The sequence below is a fragment of the Haliotis asinina genome, chromosome 9, assembly GCF_037392515.1.
Source record: "Haliotis asinina isolate JCU_RB_2024 chromosome 9, JCU_Hal_asi_v2, whole genome shotgun sequence".
In the NCBI taxonomy this organism is placed as follows: domain Eukaryota; kingdom Metazoa; phylum Mollusca; class Gastropoda; order Lepetellida; family Haliotidae; genus Haliotis; species Haliotis asinina.
This window is the reverse complement of record NC_090288.1, coordinates 57,132,676-57,150,903: the sequence shown is the minus strand read 5'-3', so window position 1 is coordinate 57,150,903 and position 18,228 is coordinate 57,132,676. Positions and strand designations below refer to the sequence as shown.

Genomic DNA, 18,228 nt, shown 5'->3' with positions numbered 1-18,228 from the left:
AACTAGTCATTTGTTAAGATTTACGGGAGACAATGATGCGGTGTTAAGAAACATAAAGACATGCTTTGAAATTTATAACATACGTGTTACTTTATATCTATCTGTCTGACTGTCTGTATTTCAACCATATCTCGGGTGTTACAACATACACTTCATCAATAACAGGAAAGAGCATGTCCATGCCGAATGTGAACGGTTTCACAAAGTTCATGATGGATATCTGATGGTCATTATAGACAGACTTTACGGATAACAATGTCTTGCACTCTCGTAACACGGAAGTTTGTCTGTGTGGTACTTGCCAGATTCTAACATGACACTAAAGGAAATGTGAAGGTCATTTCCAATTTGACGGATCAGTGACAAAACTGACGTTCAGTGCAATGCAGGTACCATGACATATTTTTGACATCTGGTGAAATCAATGTTCGAAAGTGCTTGAAGGACACGAGTGATATTGATGGAGCGATATAACGAATATGGCAACATTTTTCTTTCTCAGAATAGGTATAATATTTACAAATGTACCATTGTAGCGTTTAGTAACGAGCCAATATAATGTAATCTGATATTTCACTGTGTTCAGGCATGTTACCAGATAAAAAAAACGTGTTATTATTTCGCTACAGGTGTGACGTGAATAGGTCAAGTTAATATCATGACATTGTATCGTGAACTGATGTAGTTTGGTCACGTTGATTGATATAGCAATGTATCGCAAGCTAGTGTAAAGTATTGTATTGTTAACGTGCCAGGCATTGCAACATCCTCTGGTGTACCGTTGCAACGTGTTTTGTCTTAGCGTTGTGGCGTTAACTGCCGTAGCATTTTAACGTTAACTGCTATAAGACAGTAATGTTAATAGGGTCGGTATTGCAACAGTACCAGGTAGTGTGACGTTAACTGACGTGACATTGTAGCTAATCCAAACATTGTTACAAACACGCCATAGTGCTACGTATCAGTCTTGGTTATATGTACTTTTGACAAACCATATTTTGTTTCGTACAGTTCACAAATGATTGTCTGGTACAGTTGACAAGGAGTCGCTAGGTACAGTTGACAACTGGTCGTCATGCTATTGTTAAGTTGATGCCACATACGACTCATGAAGTATTTATTTAAGGAATACTTGATCGAAAAATAAGATCAATTTTACTGAGATGACATATCGATGGATTGATTACCCCCAGTCCATGTCACAGATAACGGCACTAATATGGATGTGAACATTGCTATGAGGTCAAAACGTTTGATTTTCTATATGTTCCACAGTCATGTGTACTCAAAACTCCCGTTATCATTTCTGTTGTATTATATGTCAGACACTTCACACGGATGCCGTACTGGTTGTAAAACAGAACTTCTCGTATATAATTGTGTTTCATTTTTTATTCACGAACGTCTACAACATGGATCAAACAAGAAGAACAGAAACCTAGTAAAATATTTTTCTGAGTCTATACACAAGTCTGTCGTCAGAGCCTGAAACAAATACACCCAAACCATACGCAGAATTTGAGTATCACTGTTTCATCTGGGCATTTTCTTTGTTATATCAAGATAATATAAGAATGGTTTTCACCGTAATATGTTTTTTCATAGACAAGAGGTTAATCTAATCAATCTCTCTTGGGCACGGACTATTCTGATATTTAGTGGACCTTCCTGTAAACAACATCTTTCCTGAGAACAGACTATAAGTGTAATCATTAATATGTTTAAATGATGCGTCAGAATGCATGGACATGTGCATGTTGTTCAACATGCCAGTGTGCTATAATGCCCACGTGTTACAAATGTCTTTTTGTTATGAATGAACAGTTACAAAGGTGACATCACAATGGAGAAGTCCAGAAGGGTCCACCCACCGTACCTTTACCTACCAACAACCGATACTACAGTAATCTTTTCATAATTAACTATTTATTGTTCAAAAAGTACTGTTTAACGAAAAGTGGCATGTTGCTTAACAGTAAGTTGGAACCAAGAAAATTGGGAACAAATATCCACCTCTCTTCTCCCTACAGGGCTATTCGTTTTTCGCAGGTTCCTGAGAAATTCCTTTGTTTGGTTTTAGTACAGTTCTAATCAAACCCTTGTGTTTACTATCGCCTCCCTTAGAAGTGAACATCATAAAAGAGTATCAGGTTGTTCCCATCCTCGACAGGAATGCCGACAGATGCTGAAAGTGTTCCTGTACATTAAACTCATTGGTTGGAAGGCGACAGATGTTGGTACCGGGGTGTCAAGGCCAGAGAACGGTACACAAACAACAGTTGTTTCCAGAACAATTCCGTCCTATCTGCATCCGTGACTGGTTTGTAACCTTTGTCATCCGACAAAAGATCCAAATGATTGCTTCTCATACACTGACCGAATGACCCGCGACAGGTGCGCGTGTCCGCGCGTGCCTACCTCGACCCCCACAGCCAGAGCGTCGGCATACCCGCCCCGTCCCGCCTCTACCCCCAATTACAGAGGCTGTGTTGAAAGATGCATTAAGCTAAACCTCTGAGGCAAATATGGTGAATAGGATCCTTGATGTAACCTCCGAGCGGATTTCAATAGAGTTCTAGGTTCGTGGCCTGTATTGTGCGAAGCCCAATAGTAATGACCAGACTCCCTGCAGCGTCTAAGCTCTGGATAGGCCACCATTACAGATCCATGACAACGTCTTAACGCAGTCAACGTCAGCAGACAATAGACTCTGAATTATGGTAAAATGATTATGCCGGGTTTTATTGAATTTGTAACGTCTTATGAAGGTGACAGGTGTTATTCAAGTTTTCACACGAAAGAAGTAATCGTTGAGTGTGAAGCGGTAGCCATATGTTTGCAAACGATTTTTGATTATTTATAACCACTTTTCCTAAGAAACACATTCTCATTTGAATTGAAGGCACTTGGTGCCCTATCAGTAGATATCAATTATAGATGTGAAAACCGATAAATTTATGGAAGTAATCAATTATGAATCTGAATGTCAAACCTCAGAATAGTTTGTTCTCGTGAAAACAACTGTACAAGAGGTGATACGAGTGAGTTTAGTTTTACGCCACACTCAGCAATATTCCAGAGAAGTATATAGCATTATGATAACTAAGATGATTGTATACCCTAAGTTGATTGGCATAATCATCATCATAATCATCATCATCATCGCCAGAACCGGTAACAGCAGTAGTAGTAGTACAAAGCTTTCTCGGAGGCGAGGTTCACGTTTGTTTCTATCGTTTGTGTAAAATACGGGTAACAGATTATATACTCTGTAGCTAAAATTGAAAACCAAAAACAGCTGATTGGCAGTCGACCCTGGAGTATCAGATGGGAATATCGTCATTTTGTTTTTGTTTTAGATCGTAGGTTTGCATTGTTTCAGTGACTTTTCTGCCTAGAAATGGTCATGTTCCTCCAGTACCCAGTAATGGTTGAGTTTTTATAGACAATCGCGTGACGTTTACATAGTTTGGTCAAATCTTGTAAACAGGGTTCAATGACTGTAGTTAGTTCGAGGGATAGCTGCTGAAGGCTTAGTCTATTATAGGATTCTAACTATACTAAAGTCATGTGTTTGTGCATCACAGTGAAATAGCAGCCACATCCGGTACTCTCGGATCCTGTCACACTAATGGCAACTTCGGAGTCGCATGATGCGACTTCTTAGTTGAAAATACACACTCATTTATACCTCATAACTTGATAAAGAAAAACGGCAGTAGTGACAGTTTCTGGAATAAAGCTCGACATGTAAAATTAAAGTCAACCGTACGTCTAGCACCCGTGAAGATCACGGTTAGAATTGATCTTCAGTAACCCATGCTTGTCGGAAGATGCGACTAACGGGATCTGGTGGTCAGGCTTGCCTAGTCATTTGACATGTCATCGTATCCCATTTGTCAAGATTGATGCTGATGTTGTTGATCACTGGATTGTCTAGTTAAACAATAAACAAAAGTGAGTCTTTTACAATCCCAGCACCATATCATATATCATTCTGACTATCCTGTCACTTTTCCAAATGTCCGAAAACATGTACATTTCTTCTCCAGATTCTCACCTCATTAGGCCTTCATTTTACTTATATGCAGCTATTTGTTTCTGTTTTTCAATATTATATTTTCGGAGACTAAACATCAGTGCCCTTTTGTCATAAAGTCTTGAGGAGAGATTGTTGTTGAGGAGAGTATTGTTTTACTGTGGATTTTTATGTTCAGATGTGAATGTGAAACATAGAAGACGAACCATGAAACCGTGAAACCATGAAACGATGAAACCTTTGTCATTGTTGTAGTTTGCCACGTTGACACATATCCATCACAACGTTCCTGCCTTGAGAAGCGTGACAGAGGTCGTCGTGAACTTAAGACCGCAAAGCTATTACATTTAGCCGAAAATGGCCAAGTTTTGAAAGAAGACATTAGTACAGGTCTTTCGTCAACTAAGAGCGTTGATAACAGGTTATCTATGTCTTCGTGCCCTTAGTTCTCTCTGGCAGAAGACGTTAACTCTCTTTTACTTTCGAATAAAACCCCACTGGGGGTCTCCACAATGTTAATGGGTAACTCTACTCTCAGCTAGGGGTCAGCGGAGAGTCCATAATTAATGGACAAACGAGGGCACAAATCTTAACGCTCATAGATATGTGGTATTCCATGTACGAACTGGCCGTTTGTGACATATATAGGTGTCGTGAGCGATCCCTTCGTCTTTAACACAGTCCCTGAACTTAACCATGTTACTTTCCTAAGCCCTTAATGAAAAACTACACAAACAGTATGTGAGATATCTAGGTGTCGTGCTCAAACCCTTCGTCCTTAACTATGCTATGTTACTTTCCCTGAAAAACCATAAAACTGTGCAAAACAGGTCAGGATTTTTTATCCCAATCAACTATCTCACGGGGGCTTAATAGTTAGTTGAACAGATCGACTGACATTTGTTAAGTTAAGTAACTGCAAGATACACATTGTTGACATATTTTACCTGCTTTTATTATACAACGTTTCTTTGTAAATCGTTATACATTGGTCAAGCAGGACTTCCTTACTCTCTTACTTACATATATATCTGTTCACTTTTGTCAACTCTTGCTTGACAACAACTTAAGGATAATGAATGCATAGCTGCTTGTTTCTGTAAAGCATGTCATTTTGACATATTCAGTGACTAAGCGTTAGTTTAGTCCGCCCCTCTGAGACTGGACAAAGCTGTCAAGTCCCACAACCATTACGCTTTCTGTACGTATTATATATAATACCTAATAACGTCAAAATATATCCACAGCATATGAATTTGAAAGTCGTGTAATGGTAGGCATTGTGCCGTTAATGGGTCGTTTGTTGATTGTATATTTGGATTGATTTTAATCTAATCTGCTTAACGGATTAGGATTGTGGTAATTGTCGGGTGTCAGTTGTCATGCGCACAGGCCAGCAGCACTGTCTCGGACATGGCGTAGCGGTGGCATGTGTGAAAATTATCACCTATTTGTAAATGGAGTTTATCAGCATGTGTGAACTTTGACATCCGCACGTGAAACAACGATGATGTGTTATTGATAATTGAAAACATGGCTGATTGGCACCGGTGATTGACAGGCAGTGATATATACACGTCACCTCCCTCGTGCATGTTGCAGTAACTGTCTCGAGAGGAACCTGTGTACATCTCCCCAATGTAAGTACACACGAGTTGTTGTGGATTGTTACATTTTCTTGCATTCAAGACTCCAGGGTTTGAGCAGGGTTAAGTCTGTCTCATGGTCCCCGAACCACATTATGTTCCCGCCCTCTCTGCAATGCTAACGCCCTTCATGAAGCAAGTCTAGATTTCCCCAGGTTCTGAATCTCTTATCCCACTGGAGCTCCTTTTCAGTTTAGGAGGAAGTATTTGTTTCTGTCAAAATTATCGATAGTCAGAGACAAAATGTTAGTCTAGATCAGGACCTAATTACTCAACCTTCGCCAAAAAAATAAAATAATTTAACTGATACATGTATTTTCCGATATTAAATCACTCTTTTTGAGATACGTTGTTTTAATCAGAACAGTGAGTAGGGAAGATGTTCTTCCACTACAACGCCCAGTACAACTGTACATATAAAGTGTGCATCAAACAGTATATATCCAAGGTGACATAACGTTTATATATACCGTAAATCTTCATCAGATTGGGACAACTAGATGTCAAGTACCTTGTTACAAAGAGAACATGGGTACTAGATCCTGCATCGTGTGGTTTCTGATGCTTTAGTATCACAATGACACTAGGTGTCACTCACTCAATGACCATGCCAATGCAAGTGACACTATGTCTGAATATCATTGTGAAGAGAAAATGTGAATTTAGTTTTACGACGCATTCAGCAATATTCCCTCTATGAGGAAGCGGAGTGTAAATAAAGTGTGAAAAACAAAGACTCATGCCTTAAATAATGTCTTTCCCTTATTTTTTTCTCATCAGTATACTTCTTTAAATAATGCTCAACACATTACTATAAATTCAGATTAGCGTCACCTCTTAACGAAGACAAACCTGCATGATTGGTTCACAATGCTGAATACTAAACCATTGATCCGCTTACGTCACATGACCCGCGGGGGTAATTATTTTGATCTCGAGAAACTGACCACGTGACAATATTACATCCATAATAGCACTGGCCCATAAGCTCTATTTCATACAGTTTCTAAATGTAATATACCAGGCAAAGCTTAACTGCTCGCTGTATATGAATACATATATTCAGTGTATGGCGTGTAAATGAAGCAATATGTCTCAGTTTAGCGTACACGCCCCGTGTGTCATGTGCGACCGTACCTCTTTGATATCAGGTACGTTTACTATTTTAGGATCTGAACTATCCTCAATCTCATTTAATACGTTTTTGCGTTCCTACAATGAATATCTGGTTTGACTGCCAAAGTGAAGAATAACACGCTGGTACCCTTATCTTCAGATTAATATGCTTTGGAATAGGAGGCCCGTAATTGAAATGGCTCCATTGATATGGCGTTCATCTTATTAATGTTTATAACATCATCTCAAGCTGGAGCATGTTGGAGTTCTTTGTTGTGTTATGATTAATGCAGGATTTAGAGTGACTGATCTTAGTAATAACGTACACCTATTGTAGTAACTTGTTTGATTACAAAACGTCAGCTGTATTATAGAGGAGAGTAAATTTAGGGGATAAACATTATGTGCTAAATATTTTGGTATTGTTGGGTGTTTGCATGCACGGGAGTTTTATTTTGAGACGGCGGTGTTAGTGGTAGGTTACATTCTTGCAGTGTCCATAATTTTCTGTGGTATTCTATCACTACATGAACTTCTAGTAGTGACAGGCATGACGTTACGCTGGATGTCAGTACGTCATGATGACGTCATTAACTCGCGTAACAAGGTATCGCGTCTGTTTAGGAAACTGTAGACGTAAACTAATAGGTCAGCGCTGCTTTCACAATTATTGCTCGAAGGAACTGTGGTAGATGTGATATCCACTTTGCTAGAACGATTTCTGCTTCCTGTTCTTTTCGAATTTGGTATTGAGGTGTAAATAAAACATGCACGTCAACAAACGCATTCATATGCAGCACGCTTGTTTATTCAGGCGATCAAAGATCGTGGAAGAATATTTCGAAATACGATGGGGTAGATGCAGTGGTTTCTCTTAGATTAAAGGATCAGCTGGCCTTAGGTTCGAATACCAGAATTGGTTTAATTATGCTCCTTGTTTTCACAAGATGCAAGTGCAGGTTGCTGGTGATAAAACCTCACTCTTCACTGGAGCCGTAAGACGTGTCAGGTATCTGTCGATATTGGTACAAGTAATTCGAAACATTAATATTGCACCTACGCAAGGGTTGTCGCTAACCTCTCATTATGAATAACTTACAATCGCCAGCACAAGACAGTTGCTATTGTAAAGAGATTTCCGATAATGGAAGCACAAAGTGGAACTATGTGTATGGTTCAAACTCCAGTCCAACAATACTTCTTGAAATTAACACAAAGCTCCACCAGACGGCAACAACGTAACAAAAATATATGGATAAACAAGCAATTATCTTTATAAATATTTAATATCAGTAACGATTTAATAACTATAATCAGCATACTTGTATATTGCATTTGTCGAAATCTGTCGTCCATAGTATCATTAAGTACACACGTCAGACCTGATATCGGGTGTACAGTAGTGTATTCTTGCGTACTCTGGTGTGTAGCCATGCAGGTCACTCGTTCACTTGTCTGTCGCATTGATTTCCATCTGTCATTTGTGAGCCTAGAGTCAAGCTAGTTTCCCACATATATTATTTACTCACAATCAACACTGTATACATCCGTCTTTGAAGTGGCCAGGCAGCTAGCTTTTGGATGTCTCCTTTTAGTAGGGACGAGGGATTATGACTGCAAATATTTAAGTCAACATAGTATGTGGTGAACATTCCTGGTTTTGTAGGAAACAGACAAACGTCTGTACTTGCTTCAAGCTGATGGTTGTGTTTAGTTGTAGATGTGAGTCACAGACGCCGATAGATATAAGTACTGTGAAGGGGTCTTCTGTTCCCTCATTTATGTATTTTATTGAATTCCATTCAAGGACACCGTCCCTATGATAAGCAATAGCTAGGTGTACTAAAGGCAAGGACGTTCTTTGTGAGAACGTGCGTGTGGGAAATTTAACATCCATATTCTACCAGTAGTTCGTGTACAAATCAAAGGTGTCTTACTAGACGAGTCGGAATCAATTTTCACCTATTACATGCATTTTGCATATAGTAGGTTTGGGTTTCGTAACGAAATAAATCAACAACGTGCACTGTACGTTACGTCCTGGGTGTTTAGTTTGTGAGATGTAATTAGACCTAATATTGCTAACACCAGGGATAGTCTAGTCTTTCGTCTGTTCTCCCAGGTAATGCGTTATATGTGTGAGCAGTATTGAGACTTTGAGTGACAGTAAGAAGTGATATATCCAAGAACGAAAGTTTACGGACTGTCGACAGGTGGAAACTCACTCTTCCTCATTACTAACGGAAAGACGTCCATGAATACGCTCTCTTAGTAATTGTGAGTGAGTGGGGTGTTTTAGTCACACCCTCATTATTTCAGCATAAAAAAGAGATTATGATAAACCTGGACAGTAAAAGCAAACAGAATGTCACAGACATAAATGTTTTAGCACATAACCTTAAAGCTATTTTACTATTGGGTGCTATAACATGAACGTGCTATAGACCGCCAGCAGTTGAAGGTGGATCACCATACTAGAGACTAGTATGTATAGTCTTCATGAATGTTGTTACATGATTTAAAGTTGAAAATACATATTTTATTTGACCATGATAACTTTAATGTCACTGAAATTCTGGACATTTCGAAGCTCACTCATCCAATCGTGTCGGCAGTTACCACAAGCGCTATACAATGAAATGTACAATTGCTTATACTACCTCGAGTGGCGGACTTGGCGTCCTGTCTGAAAGTAAGTAAATGCATACCCAAGTTTATCACATTCCGACATTGTGAAGGTCGTTATGATTCAATTTTAAACACAAAACGGGTATACATTTCTACCTACCTCAGTGAGCTCGGGGTTATGTGTAATTATATTCCCCCCGTATCATTAAACACGTGTCACAAGCCGACAATTGGATGTTGTCAGGCAATACAATAATGACGGACGGTGTGACACTGTTACTGTGTGTTAGCTATGAACACGTAACACGTTGTTAACTAGATGCATTTCTGTTGTACGTTTCAGGGTGTTATCACAATCATAAAAGTGCCCTTCGCGAACTTCATTACACGTTGTGGCCTAACAGAGGTATTTAACGTACATCTGTAGCATGCTAATGAGGTGTTGTGACACGGGACGCTTGACTGACGTGTGTACATAGCATGGTAAAGTCATCTATTTCACCCGGTCGGGAGTCTTAAGTTTTACATTTCTCCATTGTGTTGCGGGATTGGTGGGCGTGGAACTTATCGTTGGGAATAGTGGCATTATTTGTTAGGCCAGTATACTATTTACTGGGTAACGAGGTCGATTTGAAAGTTCTAATTACGTCATAGGAAGCAGAACATAATTACGTCCTTATAGCCACTTTTTGTTGTGTTTTGGTCGTCTAAACTATGTTTATCTTTGTAACGAGTGTGCAACAGAACGTGAGCTAATTTGTGAAGAAAGCCCACGCACGTCTACAATATGTGGCGAGTCTAGATTGTAAAAGCTTCTGAAATGAAAAAAGTCTCAGGGCTCTTTTTCATTTTATGTCTTCTATTAAAAACTGTTTTTTCTGTAAAATATGTTCATGTCCGAGGCTAGCTCTTAGTCTAGCCCACTGTCAACATCTTCCATTATTGCTAGACTGATTGCATGTGCGTGTAAGCATGTAACTTGATACTCCATTGCTTATCATAAATCTATGTCATATGTTTACAAACAGGTTTTCAACAAAGGACAGACAGAGAGGTCTTCTCCAACTCATTTCGGGAAAAAATGAATCAGGCCTGGGATAAAAATGTACCAATGTCTTAGTTCCCAATACTTATCTTCCTTTTGAGGTCGTTAGAAAATAGTCTTTTCTAATATAATTTATATTTTAGTGTGCCATACGAAAGTCACATTCGCTGTAGTCCAAACTTGCTTTAGCGACATTATAATGAACCTTTATGTAGTGTGATGCTAGAGTCAGATTAAACTCACCATCTTGATGTCATCCCTTTATATATATAGTATTTGGGCTTTAAATTCTGACAAACCTTTATGTAGTGTGATGCTAGAGTCAAATTAAACTCACCATCTTGATGTCATCCCTTTATATATATAGTATTTGGGTTTTAAATTCTGACAAACCTTTATGTAGTGTGATTCTAGAGTCAAATTAAACTCACCATCTTGATGTCATCCCTTTATATATATAGTATTTGGGTTTTAAATTCTGACAAAATATTTGAAGAAACTATCTGCAAAAGTCTGAACCATCTGCAATAATAAAAGCTGAAAACTCTATATGTATTTGTTACCATTATAATTATCACAAAGTTGGGTGTATAATGATTTGAGAAGGAATGAAATGATAACACTCAGATGTTATCGTTACCGTAACTGATAGACTAGACTAGTGTGTTAAGCATATTTGTCCGTCCTTCTATCTGCCATCTTAATCCAGTGCCTTTTGTTCCTCAATATCATATCTTATCTACACGTTTTTATCCAGCCATGTCTCCGATTTCGTCATCTCGATCCCCAACTTCGACGCTCCTAAGACAATATTATCACAACCTCCCAACCCCGCCCTGCCACCACGTTTCTGACAGGTCTTGGCAGGTCTAGCGCGCTACTGATGGTGTTGATAGTCAGGATTAGCCGTAGCCATTCTGTCTCCAATTAAATTAATTATTTTTTTTAGTGTCGTGTCTGTTACACATTTCAACACATAAATGATGAAGTATTATTGGTTGTAAGGATGAGCGATTAACGAGGGGTAGCGTAACAAACGGTTATAATAATATTGATATGTTATTGATTGTTTTTCAGTTAGACCTCCGAGAGCAGAGTGGTGCGCTGACGCGGCAGATGTGGTTGTTGTACGTTACATTTGAAGACGTCATTTGTATCAACCATCCACACCGTGCAGAAACACTGTTGGCTACATCAGTCGACATCGATCACTACCTGCATCGTCCTGTAGGTGGAAGAAGTTTCCCACCCGTTAGTGGAGATAACAGAACTGGGATAAGAAGGAAAGATAACGCTCTCAGAAGGAAGAGGATAATTAGGTGTGATCATCAAGGCTTGAAAGGCACAGTAGGGCGCCATCCTTCTAACGTTTGCCGCTCTGATAAATGTGTTGCATGCAGATGTGGTCTTGAACTGAATCAACAGTCGTCTGAAAGGTCTTGTTTAGATCGGCAACAGATTGCCAGCGTAGGACTTGTTTCATTGGACGTTTCCGCGTCTTACGGAACAGATTTTGAATATAACGATCAATCAAGTTGTTTCGTTGGATGTAAAGGGTTTGGTGTGGATGGACATCGTCCTGACTTAGGGCACGTGGAGTGGACAAAAGGGGTAATACGACGCCGAACTGTGGGTAGAGGTTCGTGTAAAGTGACAGGTGATACTACAAGTGGGCTCTTCATACAAGACCCTAAAACAAATGACCTCGATCGTGGGCGTGTTATCAATGACCAGCTAAACAATAGGACCACTGGACAGTTCCTGAACAAAGAGAGTAAAGTTACTGGACACTCAGCTCTAATGCGATCGGTCAGCGGAAAGAGGACTGGCCAATTTGTGGCCGGCAGCTCATTGGTCAGCCGGGCAAATCGCCACGGTCAATCAGGTCACGCTTCATTACATGACGATTCAGCTGGGGGATTTGGGTCGGCTAAGGAACAAAATCGTAACACTTTCACCAGCCACGGCAGCGAGATGAAAGGAGGCCCAGTGGCTGTCCAGCAAAACGCTTGGCACTGTAGAAATGATTATAGTCTAGCAAGGGCTGTACCCGGTCACAGAGTGATCCAGCCAGTGTCCCAAACACCCACAAGTCCCGTCTGTAAACTCGACTGGAGCAGACGACCCGCCGAATCACACCGAGCTGCAGTTAAGGATCAGGGCAGCTATATGCATCAGATAAAACAAACCAGTCCGGGATACCAGTCGGATATGTTGTCAGTGATACCACAGACGGGTTTCTCTCGTCAGGTGCAAAACAGGCCCGACACTGTTTACAGATCGGATCGTGCTGCACGCAGAATGAACGAGCGCAGAGCAGGGAGGAAATCGAGCCCTGTAGCAGACGACACACAACTGTCACCAGTCACCATATCGAGCGGGTATGAAAGCGACTCGATTCCGTCTCCCGTTCAATCAGAACTGGACAAGTTTAAGAGCAGTGTCAACACGGACGATGACCACACGGACTATTTCTCTCAATCGGACACTTACCCTAAGTCGGATACACGGGATAATCAAACACAAGAGGCCACATGTGGAACATTGCCATTGAAGGTGAGATCTAAACAAGCACCATTCGCACCAACTCTCGGTAAATCACGCTTTGTGAGATTTAGTCAACATCATAATGTCATACTTCCCGACTGTCAACCCGGGAAGCACCCTTCAGTATGTCATAAACAGAGTCACAAGTTGGCTAAAGTGACGAGATCTATGTATGCGATTATTCATGATCTTCAAAACGAGAATGCCTCGAGGAAGATGAGGAGGCACTCGTGTGACGCAGTTAAGGAAAACCGCTCATGTGGGTGTGAGGATGGAAGAGCGTCAATGTCACCCATATTCAGCCCTGAACTTCGATCTAGGGCAGATGTGCTTGTAACTCAAAGCGAATCTGAAGAAAATCTGCCTGTGAGATACCAAGATTGTACAGCAGACGACACCCCCACACGTCCTGACTCGGCGTTTAACAATAGGAGCGTAGTTTCATCCAGTGAACGATACTCCCAAATCAGGAAGCAACAATGTGGTTTGTCAGGTGTAACACAAAGGTTATTCAATATGGATATAGGACAACAAAGTGCTTTTGAAGATGATAGCACTAAACCAACTGATCGAGCAGACGATAACCAGCAGCTTGATCAGGTCATGCGTGGGTCGCCCAGGCAGGGAACAAAATGCTCGAAAACCAGTGGAGCGCAAAGTGACAATGAACATATATATGAAGTTATTCCGGGTGACGAAAGCGTGATTAGTCCACAGGGATTGGTATCGTGTGAAAACACCAAGCTCGCACTCGCCAAGTGGACGACTGTGGGTAACTTGGAGACGTCCTCGGATACTCCCCCGGCCCTTCCGGAGAGAAAATACACGTGTCAGAAAATAGACCCTCCGATCCCTCCAAGGAGCGTGAACATGTGTAGTAACAGTGCTTCAAAAAGTGGGGAACGTTCCCTCGTTTTGTGTGATTCTTCAAACCAGGACTACGCGATTGTGTGTAAAAAGAAATCGCTTGATAACGTGTCTCTCGATGGATACATGGCTCGGCTGGATGGCTGTGATGTTTTGTCGGACTTAGACAGTGAGTTGTACGCCAGCGTCTGTCCACCTCGACCCAGACAAAGGAACACCTTTGACTTTTCCGACCTAACTTCAGAGACATACTGTCGTTTGGACCCCGTGAAGCAGGTCCGGGAAATAGACCAGTGGTCATCTGGTGACGTCCTCAACTTCATCGATGGCATCCACGAACATCACACGCCTAAAACCAGGGCGAATATCTACACCCTGCTCCAAAACAGCAAAACGAGAGCAAAGTTTTCGGAGTCATTGGAAATAGAAACCCAGTTATTACATAAAGGATTATTATGTAACCCTTGGATAGAGGTCAGTAATGATGACATAAAGCCGATGACGTCAGAGTCATTCAAACGTGATTTCCGGCATGAGATTCAACCTTCCTATGTATAAACTCTAGTGGATTGATATGATGTGTATTGACTGTGATAAACTGATCAGATCTGAATCCACCCACGAATCATGGAACATCTGCATAAACATGATCTGTGAGACGCAGACATGATCTACCTGTGCTAGTATTTATTATTGATTGTGTATTCCGTAATCCACTTCTGGGGCTTGTGATCCATATAATCAATGTATGATTTAACAAATGTCTGAACAGCGACCTGGTATGGTTGGTTGGCGTGAATGTCACTGAGCTTGATACATCTGAGTGATCTTCGGTATGAATGGTGTACTCACTGGGGAATCAATACACCATATGTGTATGATTGGTGTACCCTGCGGAGTGATCTCATGTAAGTGCCACCTCTGTGAGAATTGTGAACTAGTTACGCTATGGTCTGTGTATTGTCATTTGGTGCCTGATATCATGTATGAATGTGATACCGCTGTGTGATACCAGGTATGTATGGATGCCCGGAAGATGTTAAGAGGATGCTTTGTATGATTTGCTTTTAAATGTCAGTAAACTATACTTTCATAGAAACGTGTTTGATTAATTTTGTCCGAGGTTGACGAGGTTTAACAACAATTACGGATGAAAGGTTTTATCCCACTTTCAAGAACAGTCCACGGGCAATGTCACCTGAAAGAGTCTTCACGCTCGCTATCCGTGTGGAGTCCGAACCCGTGCCTTTGTCGTGATGAACGAACGCTTTAACCACTAGGCTATACAATGCAATTGAGGTTATTTTCCCAAGCCAGTTTATTGGCTGTCTAATATTTGACACTGGCATTTTGTGTAGGTTTACACTTTTTCGCTAAATTAGGCCTTGGTTATTAAGTAAACTTGGGGATGGTTTTTACGCTTTCATGCTCATTTAGGGCATGTAAATAGTAGTGCTGGCATATCATGCTCACATGGGGAAATAGAATCTAGTCTTCGAGTGAACGCTTTAACCACTGGGCTACCGACCAATACCTATAGAAGAGCACTAGATGACACAATTGCACAGGGGTAGAATTGTCACTACCTTTCATAAAGACATAATGACGGTGTTTTCAAGGAGCCTACCCGCGAAGACCCGGTTTAGAATTGGTCTTCAGAAACCCATGCTTGCGGTAAGTAGCAACTCGGATGGAGAGGCACGCTGACATAGTTGATACATGTCATCGTATCCCAACTGCAAAATCGATGTTCATGTTGTCAGTCACTGGATGCTGAGGTACTACTTATTTCGGTGTTAACAAATAAAAATACTTAAGGAACCACAGGTACAGTAATCGTAAGGACATAAATCTTTGTTTCCATATGTCTGTTTATTAGATACTAATGTCAGTATATCAAAAGTTTTATACGAGAGGGCTGTCTGACGTATTTTCAATCATTCACATTGCAGTACACACTCATTTTACAGAGCTCATTAGGGGCTGTGGGATAGCTTAGTGGTTAAAGCATTCACCCATGAGACTCGGGTTCGAATCCCCACGTGATATTGCTGGAACAGTGCAAACAGCGGCCTAAATTCACTCACTCACTCACTCACTCAATCACTCACTCACTCACTCACTCAATCACTCACTCACTCACTCACTCACTCACTCACTCAACAGAGCTCATTAGGACAGTTGTCGGTAAGACCGATGGATTTCACTCCTACAGCCCGGTAATATTAATGTGTTTGTTTTCAAATTGGACACGACACGATGTACACTGGCCCCACTGAAGAGTTCAGTAATGGGAGATAGATTGACGGACCGTGATACAACGGGAAGAGGAGTGCAGGTGTTGAGATGGGACCCTGAGAACCAGCCTGTGCGCTGTATACTTTTTTATCTACTGTTAAACAATCGTTGTACATTTCTCCGTCAGCTGTTCACTGCGCTGCTGTTTGTGCTTGTGTATCGTGAACTATGGTTTCACACACCTTCTGGAGGGATTAAAGGCTTAAGCTTAGTTTTCTCCTCGGATTATCCACCTGTACAACAAGTACTGGCCTTGGGCTTATAATCAAGAGGTGATTACGGTTTTATGATTTGATAACAGGTTTAGTTACATCGTGAAAGCCCTTCACATTAATTGTATTTTCATAAAATCACTGTGGTCACGGTTGTTTTGGGACAACGGTGGCCTGTTGTCTTGGCAGCCGGGGGATACTGTAGAGAGTTACCTCTCTTAGGGGTGTAAGGATGATGTAATCGTGGGTTCTACGCATCAACTACTTATGGAGGGAGGCACAGATATGAGCTTCACTGACTGCACTCACGTGAGGAATGGAACTCGGGGTTGACATGCAAACACTTGTCCACTCGGCTACCAAACCGCCTTTTCTGCAAAGCATCTTCCTTACTCTCATTTAACATAGGATAGAACTCTGTGCAACAGTCCCTGAGCCACATTATTCCCCTTCTCCCTAGCACTTTCATGCAGTGCTAAAGTCTAGTCTGTCTCACAGTCCCTGAAACACATTATTTTGAATACTGCCTCGCCCTCCCTGCAATGCTAAGCCCTAAATGCAGCAAATCTGATTTCCCATCAGACTGGAGCTCCATTTTCATTTCAAGGGTATTTTCTCAAAATTATATATATTTAGAGGGTGAGCGTTAGAGTATGCTAAATCCCTACAGCAAGTCTAGACCTCCACAGGTTCTTTAGGATAGTCCCAAGGCTGTTGGCTTTAATGGAGTCTGACCTCGGGTCTTACGTTAGGCGACCTGTGTCTGTAGCAGCCCCTGACCCTAACTGTGTCATCGCGTTCATCCATCATTTATACTGTAAGGATGATACCGGAACATCCGAACCTAATCGTGACCTTAGGTCGTCGTTCTCACAGACCCCGAAGTAGGGTGGCCTCAAGAAGAAAAAAATGAACCTGTCAACTCCCCAGCCTGTTTGTCACACAGCCCCTGGGCGTATATTCGATACTCTGTAGTAGCGATAGCCTGAAACTCTCAACATCTTATCTGTGATACTGTATTATACGAAAAAACAGTTAAACGACCGCATTCCGAGGGTGATGATAGTCCTGGGACCAGGTCGTACCATGGTGGTGCGTCGCAATGAAGCTTAAACACCATAAGCAGTTCAAGAGTTCGATGTCGGATAAAAGTCATAATCTACCTGTTGTGGTGTGTCCGGAGGGGAGAGGAGGTTAAGTCAACTTTTCAATTCTTAAGCAAATGAATGAATGAATGAATGAATGAACGAACGAATGAATGAACGAATGAATGAATGAATGAATGAATAGCTGATTCAATTGTCATACACTACCAAGCACATAACTAACATTACATTCCAAGGGGGAACGAAATTAAAATGAAATGGTAAATTTAGTTACAAAGTTATCTTAGTTCGGCATTTGCGGTTTTTTCCCTAAACATGAGTGTGTAAGTTCAACACACTTGTTGATAGGTTGGTGTATATGATTATTTTCAAGACGTATTGCGATTATCTTTTCGAAGATATCTGGCAACTTATCCACATTTTGATATTGTTTTTGTTATTCTACATATAGCTTCCTGAATGTCCTTTGCTCTATTCGTGAGGCCACTTGGCATGTTTTCATTCAGCTGTGAAGCATGCGCCTGGTCATTTGGGGCATTTAGAAGCTGATTTGATCAACAGGAACGATTGGTATTGATTGACGACGTCGTTGCTGCAGTGGATGCGACGTTTCGGTGTAGAGTAAGTGACTTTAGTTTTACGCCGTACTCACCAATATTCCAGATATATGGTGGCGTTCGGGGTAGACCCGCTATCATGCAAGTGATCCACAGCGTTATTCTAA

At 41.1% G+C, this 18,228-nt stretch overlaps 1 protein-coding gene across 1 annotated transcript in view; it reads left to right on the top strand.

Moving 5' to 3' along the window:
- LOC137297343 (uncharacterized) overlaps nucleotides 1-14,981 on the top strand; it is a 34,331-nt gene extending 19,350 nt beyond the window's left edge. Inside the window, exon 2 of the mRNA XM_067829351.1 lies at nucleotides 11,552-14,981. Coding sequence (XP_067685452.1) covers nucleotides 11,552-14,446 — 2,895 coding nt within the window. The 3' untranslated portion in view covers nucleotides 14,447-14,981. The remainder of the gene's footprint in view (nucleotides 1-11,551) is intronic.
- The last annotated feature ends 3,247 nt before the right edge of the window (nucleotides 14,982-18,228 follow it).